The 14,831-nt window shown below is 42.1% G+C and overlaps 1 protein-coding gene across 1 annotated transcript; it reads right to left on the bottom strand.

The window, feature by feature from the left end:
- Positions 1-5,610: 5,610 nt before the first annotated feature.
- LOC125397233 (olfactory receptor 52M1-like) lies at positions 5,611-6,570 on the bottom strand. The gene has a single exon (XM_048429521.3). It carries the CDS (start codon positions 6,568-6,570, stop codon positions 5,611-5,613), a length of 960 nt encoding a protein of 319 aa, XP_048285478.3.
- Between the last annotated feature and the right edge of the window lie 8,261 nt (positions 6,571-14,831).

The following is a 14,831-nucleotide window of genomic DNA, read 5'->3' as shown; positions in this document are numbered from 1 at the left end:
TGCCTGCCATGGGAGCCTGGAACTGGGCTCAGGTCTGCAAGAGCAGAATGTGCTTCTAGGTACTGAGTTATCTTTCCAGACCTAAGAAATTACTCTTATCAATAGTTGTGATTATCCTTCTGTTGGTTTATATAAGGAATACCATCATCCTGCAGGCCAGATCCACCCTCAACAAAAGGAGAAGAATTTTGTTTACAGTGTAAGTCCAGTAATATAAGAATCCCCAGGCAGGAAACGCATGCCATCATCACAATGAGGGTTGGTCACAAAATAGTGAAAGGGACATTTTTTGTGTTAGATTCCTGGAGCTTCTATGAGACAACCTAGTGATTTCTCATCACATTCCTTGATACCACCTTGCTTTGGAGACATCATCCTCCCTTTAAGTCAATGCAGTAGACTTTCTTCCTTCAGGGTCCTGAGTTTAAACCCAAGGTTTTTCATTGTTAGTCATTGCTTAACTACTGTGTCTGGGGCCCTCAAACAGACTCTTAAATTATTTGCCTTCAGCAATCCTCCCTTCTTTGTGCTGTTCTGTTGCAGGTTATATATCTGAAAAAATAGACTTTAAACTAAAACTAGTCAGAGGAGCTAAGGAATGTTACTTCACACTTCATACTCATTAAATGAACAACCCACCAAGAGGGCATTACAATTCCAAATATATACATGCTAAACATAGGAGCACCTAATTTTATAAAAGAACTACGACTATATGTAAAAGCCATAGATTAATACCCCATTTCCATCAATAGACAGGTCATCTAGACAAAAACAAAACAGGGAAACACAGGAGTTGGAATAAATCACAAACCAAGCAGACCTAACAGGCATCTTCCACACAAGCATGAAAGAATACACATTCTTTTTAGTAGCCTATGGAACTCTCTGCAAAATGAGTAATATATTAATACACAAAGCAAGTCTCAACAAATAAAGAAAAAGTAAAATGACGTCCTGTAACTTCACAAAATATTAAATCATGTCACTATATAGAAGAGAGTTTCAGAAAGACTTGAAGCAGAAGTCAGGGTTTTCTGCACGATTTCGTTAGGTTAAGTACTAATGTTATGCCCAAATCCGCGGGGTTCCCACAAAAGCCAAGAAAGGAGACCGAGTCCCATATGTAAAAGCAAAGAGCCTTTACTTTTAATCAAGTTTGCAAACTAGGTCTCTCCCCATGTCCAACGTATTGAAAAATCCAGAGAGCCCCGAGCCCAATTAGAATAGGGTCTTTATAGTAGAGGTGGGGGTGAGGGGTTTCTGAGGTTCAGGGCCCCTGATTGGCTGACACTTGTCTAGGGGTGTCCTGTTGAGGTGAGCTGGCAGGTGTCTCTGTCTACAGTTCTTGGAATGCCAGGCATTTCCTTTGAATGGTCTGCTCTTGGGTAGGGGTCTGGCAATCTCGGCCTATGGTTCCTCCTGCAGCCAGGCTTGTCTCAGGGTAAACTATTGAGACTCCAGACTCCATTTAAATTCATCGATGGCCAGAGTCCCAGGTGATAATGGTTGAAAGTAAAGAACTTCCTTTGGGTGACCTGCCCAGACTTAGCTTATCATGACTGGCCCTCACACCCAGACCTTCTCTATACCTGGTAAAAGATGAGACATTTGTGGGATCATGACCTCTTTCCACCAAGCTGAACTCCCAAGGTCCCTAGGGGCACAAGACTTTGCATCATTAGCACTTCTCTCCTGGGACACAGGAGACCAAGTTGTTGACTAAAAGAACAAGAATTATGACGCTGATGCTGGTTGGTTTGTAGAGTCCTCAGTCAGGATTTAGGGGCCAATACCAGGAGGTTGCATAGCAAAGAGTCTTTTCCAGGGTTCTGTGGGAACACTACTGTCCTTTATCTCAGTGGATGAACAATACCACAGTCTCCTAGGTCTGGTTCTACAGGTCACAATGTGAAGGAGTACTATTTATTATAGCACAAGTTGGATCAGGCTCGGAGGCCCGTGGAGGAACCAGGAAGCAGCAGCAGGCATCCCTCTCTAGGACTGCCTGGTGACACTTTTCCAAAAGTCCACTTCACTTCCTACTGAAGTCTTAACCTTAGAACAAGGAAGAAGTCAATTAAAAAACACTTAAGAGGAATTTTGAGATCTATAATGGACTGAATTATTAATTAAAATTGTCTGAGTCTTAAAGTTATGGGGCTGGAGATATCTCTCAATGGTTAATAGCACTGGCTGCTCTTCCAGAGGACCTGGATTCAATTGTCAGCACTCACATGACAGTTCATGTGTGATATATATTTAACCTTTTGTCATTTCAAGACTAGTTTGGTAAGCATCATCTTAGATGAAAAGCCTCAACTAGTAGTGAGTGTGTGCTGGGTAACCAAAGGAAATAGAAAACAACAATAACAAACAAACAAACAAACAAACAAAACAAAACAGAACAGAGCTAGCTTTGTGGATATGTCTTTCTGCAGAGAAAAGAAATCAGCCTTAAGAACTTTCTATATCTATAAGTGAGCTGTGATTAAGGCATTCTTAACTTTTTTTTGAGATTTTTTCCCACAATGGAAAACATCCCATTTAGGTCTGAGTGCTTCAAAGTCTCTGTTTTCTTTTTTGGTTTTCCCAAACATGGTTTCTCTGTGTAGCTCTGGCTGTCCAGGAACTCACTCTGTAGACCAGGCTAACCTCAAACTCACAGAGATCCTCGTGTTTCTGCCTCCTTGAGTGCTGGGATTAAAGGTGTGCACCACAACCACCTGGCTAAGTCTCTGTGTTTTCATCAGTCCCCTCACCTCAAGACTCAGGGATCTGTAAGGAAGAGGAGGCAGAAAGACTACAAGAACCAGAGGTGATAGAAAATAATTTATTTATTTTTATTTTCTGTATATGGGTGTTTTGCCTGCATATTTGCCCATGTACCATGTGCATGAAGAACCTGTGGAGACAAGATGAGGGCTTGGCTCTCCTGGGACTGGAATTATAGTTAGCTACCATGTGGGTGCTGGAAATTGAATCCTGTCCCCTGGAAGAGCAGCCAGTGTTCTTGGTTGCCTGAGCCTTCTCTCCAGCCCTGATTAGGATAGTCTCCATGGTTCCCAGGACCTATCTCACTCTCTTTTCCTTATTGCTCATTCTGTCTCAGGAAGTCTTTCAACGTATAACACACTATTTAAGAGACAAGTTTATTTTTATAATTTGTGTGCCAGGCAACACACAAGAATTCTACATTATCTTATTGCATCCTTACAATAAACCCATAATATCATTATTTTCATTTCCAAAAATTGAAATAGGCTTTGATCATATCCAAAGTCTGACATACTATTGTAGATCCACCTCTGCCCTTTACAATTCTACAATCCAAGTTTTTAAGACATCTGTGCCACACAACCCTGTACAAATACCACATCAGTGTCTCCTCCTTCAATCATTTCCCAGGCTGAAAAAGGCACGGCAGTCTTCTGTTACCATCCAGAGCATTGGTTCTGGAAGAGAACACAGTTGCAAGAGGAGGAACAACCACTGGTTTGATTCTGATACTTACTCATTGGTCACAGCTCCATACTGAAATTCTTTAGTGCTCATTCTCTTCTAGTTTGTTGGATACGCCTTCCACCAAGCCGTACAGCTATGCCCACAGATGACAGGAGGACTAAACGTCTTATTGAAACTAAGAGGACACCACTGAGTCTGGTCGGTGCTCTTAGGAGGCGCCCTGGATGGAGCGTGAGAATAAATTCATCCCTTTCCTTATCTTTGCCCTCAGTCATTCAGTCTGTATGATGCTGGAGTTGGTTCTGGTCTACCGGAGACTCAACAGATTGTTTAGGGACTAATTTTCTAATTACTATTCTGCCATAAAGTTCTTAGTATGAAGCTGCATTTTAAAAGTTCAAACTCTCCATATGTACAATTATAAGGTATAAGTGGAATTTAGGCATTATAACTGTGAACTATCAAAGTTTCCCGTTAATGTCCCTCAGCCAACTCCACCACTGGTTTGAAAGTTACATTCTTTTTATCTTCTTTTATCTTCTCCTGTGCCTGGGGCAGCCTAATATTTAAAACAGATTTTCTAGCTCTGAGAAGTCAAAAGCATCTTTTCTCCAACTTCAGGTAAAAGCCAGTAGTAAAAATTAATTTTAGAGCTAAAACTATGTTCATAAACTCCATATCTTTTCATAATAATTTGACTCAAGTTTGGCCCTGGAGTCAGGGACCTTGAGAGGATTGGAGAATAATCGTCCTTTACCTGAGGCAATGGAGAAAGAAGAACAAATGCTATCTAAACAATCTTGGTGTTAGGCATAGAGGTGTGAAATGAAACTTGGGCTTAGTCAGGGATTTACATTAAACATTGGATAAAACAAAACAAAACAAAAAAAAACAAAAAAAAAACAAAAAAAAACATTGGAGATTTGTGCTATTCCAAGTTTCTTATTTATCTTATTCTTTAAATGATAGACTTGTATTTTAGTTCTGGCTTGACCATTGACTTTCTTAGATTATATTTTCTAAAGTGCTAAAGTGATTTTTTTTTTAAAACTTAAGAGCACCCATTTTGGCCTTTAAAAACCCTTCATGACTTGAAGCTAAATTTCTTAAAATTTGAAAAAGATTCTAACCAAAATGGACAGAAGCGTGATTCTGAAGCCTTAGCACCAGGAGTGATTGCCGTTTAAAAGTGCATCATCAAAACTTTTATGGAAGTGTTTTGAGCTAAAGTCTTCTCATGGAACTTTTGTGATCAGTTAGCAGTGTAGCAAAAGGTTAAGTCATAGCAAAGGCTCAAGAAGAGTTCCCCAAACAGAACTCTTTCAAGGTTTATCTACCAAGGTCTTTATCTATTCTCTTCACCTTTGACCTTTCTTCTACCCAACCCCCTTCACGTCAATCTCACTTTTACCTCCTTTCCTTCATCCCTTTGTTATCCCTGCAAAGCTATGATTATCATGTGTTATCTTGGAACCTCTGGAACGGAATCTCACAATGTCCTTTGCTAGCTCCTATTTGTTCTCCATTTAGCTCTGGGAGAGGTAGTATTCCACGTCCACCTCGTCTGTTTAAATGAAGGAATGACTTGGTTCAGAGACATTAACTCTGATGGACAGTTAAATCCCATTCTAAGTCTCATTAAACTTTCTCATATTTATGTTGCGTCCATCTTCGATAGATAAATGTCATTTTAATAGGGACAACTCAAGAAAATTTGAAAAGTTTGCCAATATAATAAATATCTGTAAGTGTTCAAAGGATTTAGTAAATTGTACTTAAGAAGGTTTTAGAATTCTACTATCTACAAGTTGTGCTTGATTACCCTTGCGATAGAGAAACAGGAAATCTGATACCATGAAAGTGAAGGATAAAATGATCTCAGCTCTCTTGGCTATATGCTTATTGCACCTAATTGCATAAAATTAAATAGGTTTTTAAAAAAGGGAATTACAGTACAGGAGCTTATCACCCAATCTTCCTTTTCTTCTTCAAGATATTGGATTCACACTGCATAGAAAATGCATGTGCCGACAGACTAGTTATTAGTTCTGCTTTTAGGCTCTTATCCCCACCGTTTAGGTAGCACCCAGAAATATCATGGGCTTTCTCATTTAAGAAGAGCCTCTTCCAATCATCACCAAATATTTATACGTTCCTGGGTTGGGTTCCTGACTTAATAATGTGCAAAAGCCTCTCTCGAATCTGCTTGGTGCGCACAGCATAGACAACTGGGTTGAGGATGGGTGGGATGAGGAGATAAAAGTTGGCCAAGAGAATATGGATGTGGGAAGGCACATGACGGCCAAAGCGATGAGTGAGAGACGAGACAGCAATAGGGACATAGAAGACAAGGATGGCACAGATGTGAGAGCCACACGTCCCCAAAGTTTTAAACCTGGCATCAGAGGTGGACAATCCCAACACAGCTCTGAAGATCATTACATAAGACGTAGTTATAGCTAGCGAGTCTAGGATTAACACCAAGAATCCAATTCCCATGCCATATAAATTGTTGACTCTTGTGTCGCCGCATGCCAAAGTGACCACAGCCATGTGCTCACAGTATGAGTGGGCAATGATTGGGGTTCGATAAAGAGGCAGCCTCAAACGAATTAGGAGTGGAAGAGGTCCAATGTAGAATACTCCCCGGAGGAGTGCAGCCAGCCCCAAACGTCCCACCAGGGCATGGGTAAGTACTGATGTATGGTGTAGTGGGTCACAGATGGCCACGTAGCGGTCAAAAGCCATGGCAAGGAAGATGCCCGACTCAACAGTAGCAAAGCAGTGGACAAAGAACATCTGAACCAAGCAGGCGTCTAGACCAATGCTGCAGGCACCAAACCAGAAGATGGCTAATAGTTTGGGCATTGTAGAAGTAGACAGAACCAGGTCAATGACAGCCAGCATGCACAGAAAGAAATACATGGGCTGGTGCAAGCTGCGCTCTGTCTTAACCACTGCCAAGATGGTGATGTTCCCCACCACAGCCACCAAGTACATGGAACCGAAGGGGATGGAGAGCCAGATGTGCAGGTGTTCCAATCCTGGGATGCCGGTGAGCCAGAAGGAGCTGGGTACTGAGCAGGCATTATTAGAAATGAGCATGCTTGGGAGCATGGGCTATGCAGAGGAGCTCTTAAGGTCAGGTTTCTGCTCCTGTGAGACAGGATGCCTCTTGCAGTTCTGGAACAGATCCTCATTTCCATTCTTGGTAACTTGTGGCACCTACGAAAGGAAGAATTCTGAATGGTAACATGAAAGATCACTATGTTACTTAAATTATAAGAATTATATATGATGATACCCATTGCTAAACATAGAAACAGGCATGCTCAGGGTTTCTGCCACTGACTTTCCAAATGGAGTATAGAAATATATACCCTTGACCCAGGAAATTTATTTTGGGGAACTTTTCCGAAAGAGAAAGAAAATGCAGAAATGATTTCCCAATAATAGTTAAATGCAAATAAAGAGGTAACATGTTTACTCAGTAACTGTATATGCTTTTTTAAATCATCGATCAATATCATTGATATCAATAATGTACTCTAATTAGCCTCTTTATATTTTTATTCTAATGAAAAGTTGGAGTTATGTGGTCAACATAAATAAAGCATTGCTTAAATTTTAATTTACACATTTACTGAGTTAAAATTATGTGTACTAATAGTTATATACTAAAACTATATATATCTACTAATTTAATGGTAGCAAATAGAGGCTGTCTTCTGATTGTCTTTATGCACAATGAGATACATGTGCCTGCGCAATGCATGCTCATGAGTGTGTGCATACATGCGTGCACACACAAACACACAGGCACATACAGACACACATACAGACAGACAAACACAGACACATAGACACACACAGACGTAGACAGACAGACATACAGATACACAAACAGAAACACACACAAACACACAGACACATAGACACACACAGACACATAGACACACACAGACATAGACAGACAGACATACAGATACACAAACACAAACACATGCAAACACACAGACACATAGACACACACAGACACAGACAGACAGACATACAGATACACAAACACAAACACACACAAACACACAGGCACATAGACACACACACAGACACAGACAGATAGACATACAGATATACAAACATACACAGACACACACAGACACACACACAGATTTCACACACATTTCAGGTTGCTGAATTTTAAGCTTAAACAGATCGAAGAACAGACTCAACTTCTTGGGAACAGTTACTCTAGGAAACGATGAGCCTTAGTAAGTTTTCCTGGCAAGTCCTGAGCACCATTTGTGATTTGACTGAAAAGGTCCATTTTTTTTTCCTTAGAGTGAATTTCATTTAAGTTTTCTACTGTCTGCTGTTGGAGAGTAACAAGCAGGGATTGAACAGATGAGGCCCCTTCTTGGCATCAGAATCCTTGATCTCTACAGCACCAAAACCCCAGCCTTCCTGCTTTTCAGATCCAGCTGTTGAAAGACCTTATTTACACCCTCACGCTCCCGGTCTGAGAGCTCCTACACCCTTTGCACCCTACCCCCGCTCAGGCTGGCCCTTCTGAGCAGATCCTCACTAATGAATTTTTACCACACCCTTGTGTGCTGCCTGACTTTCTTCACACGGCTCTTACAGCTGAGAAGATTTTTCATTGCTTTTGTTCCGACCGAGGGCCATTTCCCCATCTTTTAAGGCCAATTTCAGGTCACCCTTTCCAAAGCCCTCTATGATATCTATCTTTAACCCATAACATTGTGTGTGTGTGTTGTGGGGGACCCTTGTAAACTTCCAAATTGTCTCAAACTTTAGTTTTTGTCTAAATTAGGACTAGCCATTCCATTTCCGTACCAAACAGGAGGGAGCCCCAGTGTAGCCTCTAAGGCCTCTGCCTCAGGCTCCATACATAGTTTATTTTAAGAGTTCATTTGCTTACTAAATAGCTAGACATTGGCCAGAAATGGAGTAGAAACATCCAAGTTTTGTGAATCTTAAAATAATTTGCGAGATTTTTTTATATTAAATATTTGATTTGGATATTTGAATATATAAATGAGTGTTAACTTGTAAAGTTGCTTCATCAAGGGCCAAATAAATGTACAATTGCCTTGGATCAATCTGTGACAGTGAAGGAAGGGTGGCCTTTAAAGGCTGCTCAGGACGTGAAATTACTGTCTACCAAGCCCAGTTTGTCACCCCAGACCTTCACTGCACTCAGCAATTTCCTGACTGTCTTGAAGCCTTCTTTTCCATATGTAAAACAAACCAACCAACCAACCAACCAACAAAGGCTTACTGCAAATGGAGGGTGTCTGGAACAGAAAACAAGAGTCTGACCTAACAGCGGATGCTTTCCCCGAAATTCAAATGGGTAGCAGACTGGAAAGGCACAGCCCCCAAACAGGAACTGTCACCATGCTTGTTACACCTCAGAGGGGCTGCAGAAGTGCACGGATAGGTCAGGCGGACAGAGACTTAAGGCAGTCCTTAGTCAAGGAGAATTTCAAAGCTGTGCAATGTTTGATGTGTGCCCTGGCTATGCAATGTCACCATTCTAAAGCAGAAAGGAGCTCGCCAGTTCACTTTCTGCGTGGTGACCATTTGCCGTGAGAATCTGAGTCTGGCAATGGGCTTTAGTTTCCATCCTTGATTTGTGTCTCAACGAGTTCAGCCAATGAAGTTATGACTGAGAGAATGTTGGAAAATAAGTGTGCTGTATTTCCATCCAATGTACACCGCCATTGTAAGCGTCGGTCTTAACTAGCTGTGCTGACTGAATTACCTCAGCCTAGAGCATCGCATGGCAGTACTTCCTGCCTTCACAGAGATCACACTTGTACCTGCACAGTGCTGGCAAGTCCAGGGAGAGGGAGGTCTGATGGTCTGAGGCTTCTGAGAGACGCTGTGACAGATGAGAAGCAGGACACACCCACCTTCACAACCTCACTCTAGTCTTCGCTGTGCTACAGCTTCACACAATTTGTGTTTGTTTTAAGTTTTGTTTCCTGGTCTGCGATTAGGGAGAACCTGAGCGTCTCTTCACGTATCAGTCATCTCTCTCGGAGTTAGGGTTCCCAGCTGCTGAACTGCCCTCATTCTCCTTTCCCTAGAACAAACAATGCTACTGTCTCTAGGAGAAAAAGAGAGACAAAAAGCTCTCTCTTTTTGCATAGTCTTTGCTCCTTAGCTTTTGATGGATTGGCCCGTAAGCACATCATGTGCCTTTTGCTTTCAAGGAGTCAGACGCATAAGAGTCTTATTTTGAAATTTCACAGCTAGCTTCATTAGCATGGATTTATATTGATTGAAGAGACATACTGATTGTGTTGGGGTCAGTTCAGGGTAAAAAGCTCCTGTAACCTAAGACAAGGGGCTCAATTGGGCTGCAGGACTCCAGACTTTTCTCTGCAATTCCTAAATACTAGGACACCAAGCCTTCTATACTGTGATTTCTTTTTTCTTTGACTCAACCAAAAACATCTCAACCACTGCTGCTTTTGACTAACCCTACGAAGAGAGCAGTTTCTGATCTAGAAGCCTGCTTCCAGGAGCTTGCTCCCCGTGATCCTGGTGTGTGCTTACCCATGGGGCGTGCCCACAGAGCTGTAGGCTCTGTTCCTCACAGTGGTTAGCTCTTATCTGATGCCTGGGAAAATGTAGTTGGCAGCAAGGGGAAGGCTGTGCCCCCATCACGATCACTTTCTTTCCTCTCCTTTATCTCGGTTCTGAAAACTAGCCAGTTATCTCCCCAAGGCTTCACAGAGAAACATGCATGCTTCCCTCTGGACTTTAATTCCCTCTCAGGAGTAGTCTTCACTCCCTGTCCATTCAAGCTCCAAGGACCAGACACAGACTTGTTCTTACCCTCTGGTGAGCTCTTAGCTGGTGTGGTCTTTGACTGCTTCCCTTGGGCCTGAGGTACTTATAGACTCCGAGAGTCCTACCTCAGGATCTCTTACAGGAGAAGGGTGGGGCAAACTACTAGATCCTCCTAGAGCTTCATATAACTATTGTAGGATCTTTTCACTACTTCTACTAAAAACAAAAACAATAGCAACAGAAGAAAAAAATCAACAAACAACCAAAAAGCATTAATCACCACGGGGGGGAGGGTTCAGTGGCTGAAGTTCTTGCTTTGCAAACATGAGGACCAGAGTTTGAACTTCATAACTCATGTAAAAAAGCTGGGAGTGGTGGTGCACACCTGTGTTCCTACTACTAGGGCAGGAGGCAGGAGACGGCTCTCTGGGGCTCATGGCCAGTCAATGGTCTGCTTGGTGAGCTCTGGGCTAGTGAGAGACCCTGGCTCAGTAAACCAAGGAAATGGCACATAAGGAACGACGTTTATCTCTCCCACACACATATAGACACATATATAGTGTCTCTCTCTCCTCTCTCTCTCTCTCTCTCTCTCTCTCTCTCTCTCTCTCTCTCGCCTTAATTAACATCTGACCTATACTAAGAAGAAAACAACTTACAATTAAATGTTAATTTTTTTAAAAAAAACTCTACTTTTTTTCAGTTCATTTTTCTTTCACCCAAATATTTGCAAGTTGGAAATAGTTGTGTGGTAATATTCTAAGGCTAATGAGAAGGCTAATTTTAGTTTTCCCTCCATATGCAGAGGCACAGACATATTTCCCAACATCATATATCTGTAGAAGCACAGACTAGATTCCTAGGAGGGAGCTGATGGTCGGGCACAGCGTGAGGAGTCCCGTTTCGGTTTTCCCCTAAGGCATTTCTCTAGCCTATGCACAATGGCATCAAGAAAACTCTTCTGAAAAAGGTCCTTGAAGCAAAATATACATTTTACAGATAAGAAAAAGGGTGTTGTTTGCTTTTGTTATTTATGTGACATAAATACTTTTTTATTTGAAAGGAATTCATGGCTGATATACTTATTTCGAGGCATTGTTTTCCTTTTTTTTATGGAGTTTAAGCAATTGAATATTTAAAAAGAATTTGTAGTCAGTGTACTTACGTTGAAAATTATTTTTCCCCTTTTTCTGGATTTTTGGTATTTGTGACAATGGGAAGGATGATTTCAGAAAATACGAAAAAGATCTTTCTCTATGGGGTGTGGACATCTGTGCAAGTCTTACAGTCTCTTAGTTAATGGAGACTGAACCAAGGACCCTACGGCTGCTATGCATGCTCTCTGTCACTCAGTTATACTCCACTGTAAGGGTAGGGACAGATATGGGCGGAAGAGGTCCCAAAGGTCAGAGGACATTCGTATACATGGGGATCTCAGCATGATGTGAGGATGGTGGGGTACCCATGAAAGTAGTGATACTCAGGGAGAACTATCGAGAATGGAATGAGCATGAGGAAAAATTAAGGCTTTGAGATGCTAAGAACCTATGTCTATTAAGAACTGGAAGTGACGCGTGCTATACTAGATGTCATCCCATGCCAAGCTCTCCTAAACGTGGAGGAACATTTTCCTCATGGAAATGAACATAAAATGTTTGTATGATCCCAGAACCTAAATATTGGGTCTTCTGCCTAAGATAAGAGGATTCTAGAAAAATTCTTTACCTATTGATTATCGCATTCACGGATGGGAAAATGGACCATTAGTCTTTGGAGATGTATATAAACTGCTAAAATTATATAGGACCCCATACATTTTCAGTTTAGCATATGCGCTAGCAAGCTGTCAATCACATTTTCCTCCAGAATTCCACACAGTCAGTGGGCAGTTTCAGAGAGCCCACTGATGAGGTTATAAACTTGAAATTAAAATTTCAAATTATAAGGAGAGTTGTCTTGTGTTTTGGTATTTCTGTGTTGGTCTGACCAACACATTTTCAGTAGGGGTTTGGAAGTTTAGTTCTGCAACAAAGCTGATTGGCTGAAACCCAAACTGAGGGCTAAGTAGAATCATACTTAAGTGACGAAGACATTTAGTGCCATCAAACTTGCTTTCATCTTTTTTTAACTGTGTACAAACATTTAATGATTAAATTTTGCTATTTTTTTTCTAATTTTTAAAATGTCATTGGACATTTAAAAAATCCATTTTTATGTACATAGAAACAGTTTTTCTTAAAAAAAGGATTTATTTATTATGTATATAGCGAGCGTTCTGCCTGCATGTATGCTTGCTTGTACTGCAGGCCAGAGAGGGTACTGAAATGCATTTCAGATGGTTGTGAGCCACCATGTGGTTGCTGAGAATTGAACTCAGGACCTCTGGAAAGGCATCCAGTGCTCTTAACCTCTGAACCGTCTGCCCAGCCCCCATCTTTGGAAATTTAATGCAATGTATCTCGACTATATTCACCCTTTCCCCCTCATTCCTCCCAGATGCTTTCTGCCTTCCATGGCCACTCAACTATGTGTCCTATTTTTAAAAAAATTAAATATAGCTTGTGCTGCTGATATATTCTTGGCTATGTGACCTTCACCAGAGGGTTTTACCCACCAGCAGTCTGTCCTTTAAAGAATACAGACTCTCCCTCTCAGCACTTGTCTACTGCTGCTCGCTCCTCAGTTGGGGTGGGATTCTGTGCCCAACTCCCTTCCCCACGCTGCTATTCTCTCTGGCGCCAGTTTGAGGGACTCTTGTGCTGCCACAGCTGCTGGGAACACATAGGTTCCAGGAAACCCTTGTTGCTGCTCTCAGTCGGAGCCCAGCGTCATCTTATTTTCAGTTGGGTGCCCTGTCCTGAACAGGGTTAGAATGATAATGTTTGCTTCTGATTCCAAGGCTGTATATAGGCATCTTTTGAATATATATAAATTTAAGATCCTTTTGTGGGGTAAGGCAAGGCCTTTTTTTATTTTATTGTTCTTCAATCTGATGTACACTTTTCTCTATTTGGGAAAATGAAAAGATTGAGAGTTGGTACGTGCCAATTAAACGGCGAGGCATTAGTCTTAAAAATGCCTTGAATATGATACAAATAGTCAGCTATGAAAGACTCATCTGATAAGCTTAGTTTACCGCAGGCTGAGCTCACCTGTCTGAGGTGGGAATATTGAACCAAGACTCAGAAGCAGCGTAAGAGCCTGTACGGAACGCAGTAGGCTGCGAGCTCCCCACCTCCTGCGGTTCTGCAGCAGTAGGAAGCCGTGAAGGAGAGCAGAGAACACAGCCTTCCTGGGCTGACTCTTCTGCATCTGCATTCCTCTTTCCTGCCTTACCTGATCCTGATCTGAAGGGGGACGCTGGTGTCTGCGGGGCTCACCAGAGTGACTGTCTCCCACAGATGCAGGAAGAACAGTAGTGATGGAGAAGGATAACGCTGGTTAAGCATGCTTGGTTTACCAACTCTCTTATAGAGAAGAACCTAAGTTACAAAACTATGCATGAGGTAAATGATCTAATTTTCTACCAGAAGAAACAGAGTTGGAACAGTCTGAGTTTCTTTGTCTCATACCCTAAGCATCTGGTTAGAATACCCTGAGAGAGACTGCTTTCTCAGGTTGGCTATACTTTTTTATGAGGAATGGCAAGCTTTGTAATGTTAGTGCATGTAAATGTGCATGTAATAGACCATCTCCTTTATGAACACATGGGATCCTTCCTGTATGATGCAAACCAGAGATAGGAAAAAGTTTCTAAAGTTTTTTTTTTCTGATATTGCCCTTCAATACACCTTAGTATTAATTCAGAACCCCACCACCACCCCCAAATACTGTAGAGAGAAATGCAGGGATTTACAGTTCTCATAAATATGGACCTCCCATCCCTCCTGAGTCCAAGCAGACTGAGTTGGCAGGACTTTCTGATTTCTGCATACTATCCTTAGAACACTTTCCAGCTCCAGGGAGGCCAGGACAGGAGAACAGAGCAGGACTTAGGTCTAAGAAATTGCAACTCAGAAGGCGTGTCCTTCCCCTTTCCCACTCCAGAGCAGTCACGGTATGCTGGGGTGAGCTGTGCGCACAGCGGATTCTCTGTCCCTCCTCCTGGGACAAGTCTGGCATTACCCTTCTGCACCCCAGCCGCTCCACCACTCTCAGACGGTATTCCCGAGGCTGCTGAGCAGAGTGTTTATAAGTCTCTGAAGCAGTTAGAGGGTTCTGGGCTCTTCTGACCCGATCAAAGCATCTTAGGAAGGGGAACCAAGAGGGGAGCTGTGACTACCAGGACCATTTGCAGCTGATGAGGGGACTTGGGATTCCTGGGCGTTCAACTCTAGGTCACACCTCTGTTTAAGTCCCACGGTAAGAACCAAGGGAAGGGATGCTCCTGGAATTGGACTAAAAGGGTACCGGCCTCACAGAAGGTGCTTGGAAAATCTTTTACACGCCAATGCCAACAAAGGCTTGACACTTAACATCTCCAGTGTTTGAGACACAGCACTTTCTTCTCATTCCACAGACCAGGCCAGGCAAGCATTTAT

The sequence above is a fragment of the Myodes glareolus genome, chromosome 7 (genome assembly GCF_982192425.1).
Source record: "Myodes glareolus chromosome 7, mMyoGla1.1, whole genome shotgun sequence".
In the NCBI taxonomy this organism is placed as follows: Eukaryota; Metazoa; Chordata; class Mammalia; order Rodentia; family Cricetidae; genus Myodes; species Myodes glareolus.
Note: the sequence above shows the minus strand (reverse complement) of the source record. Positions and strands in the feature narration are given on the sequence as shown.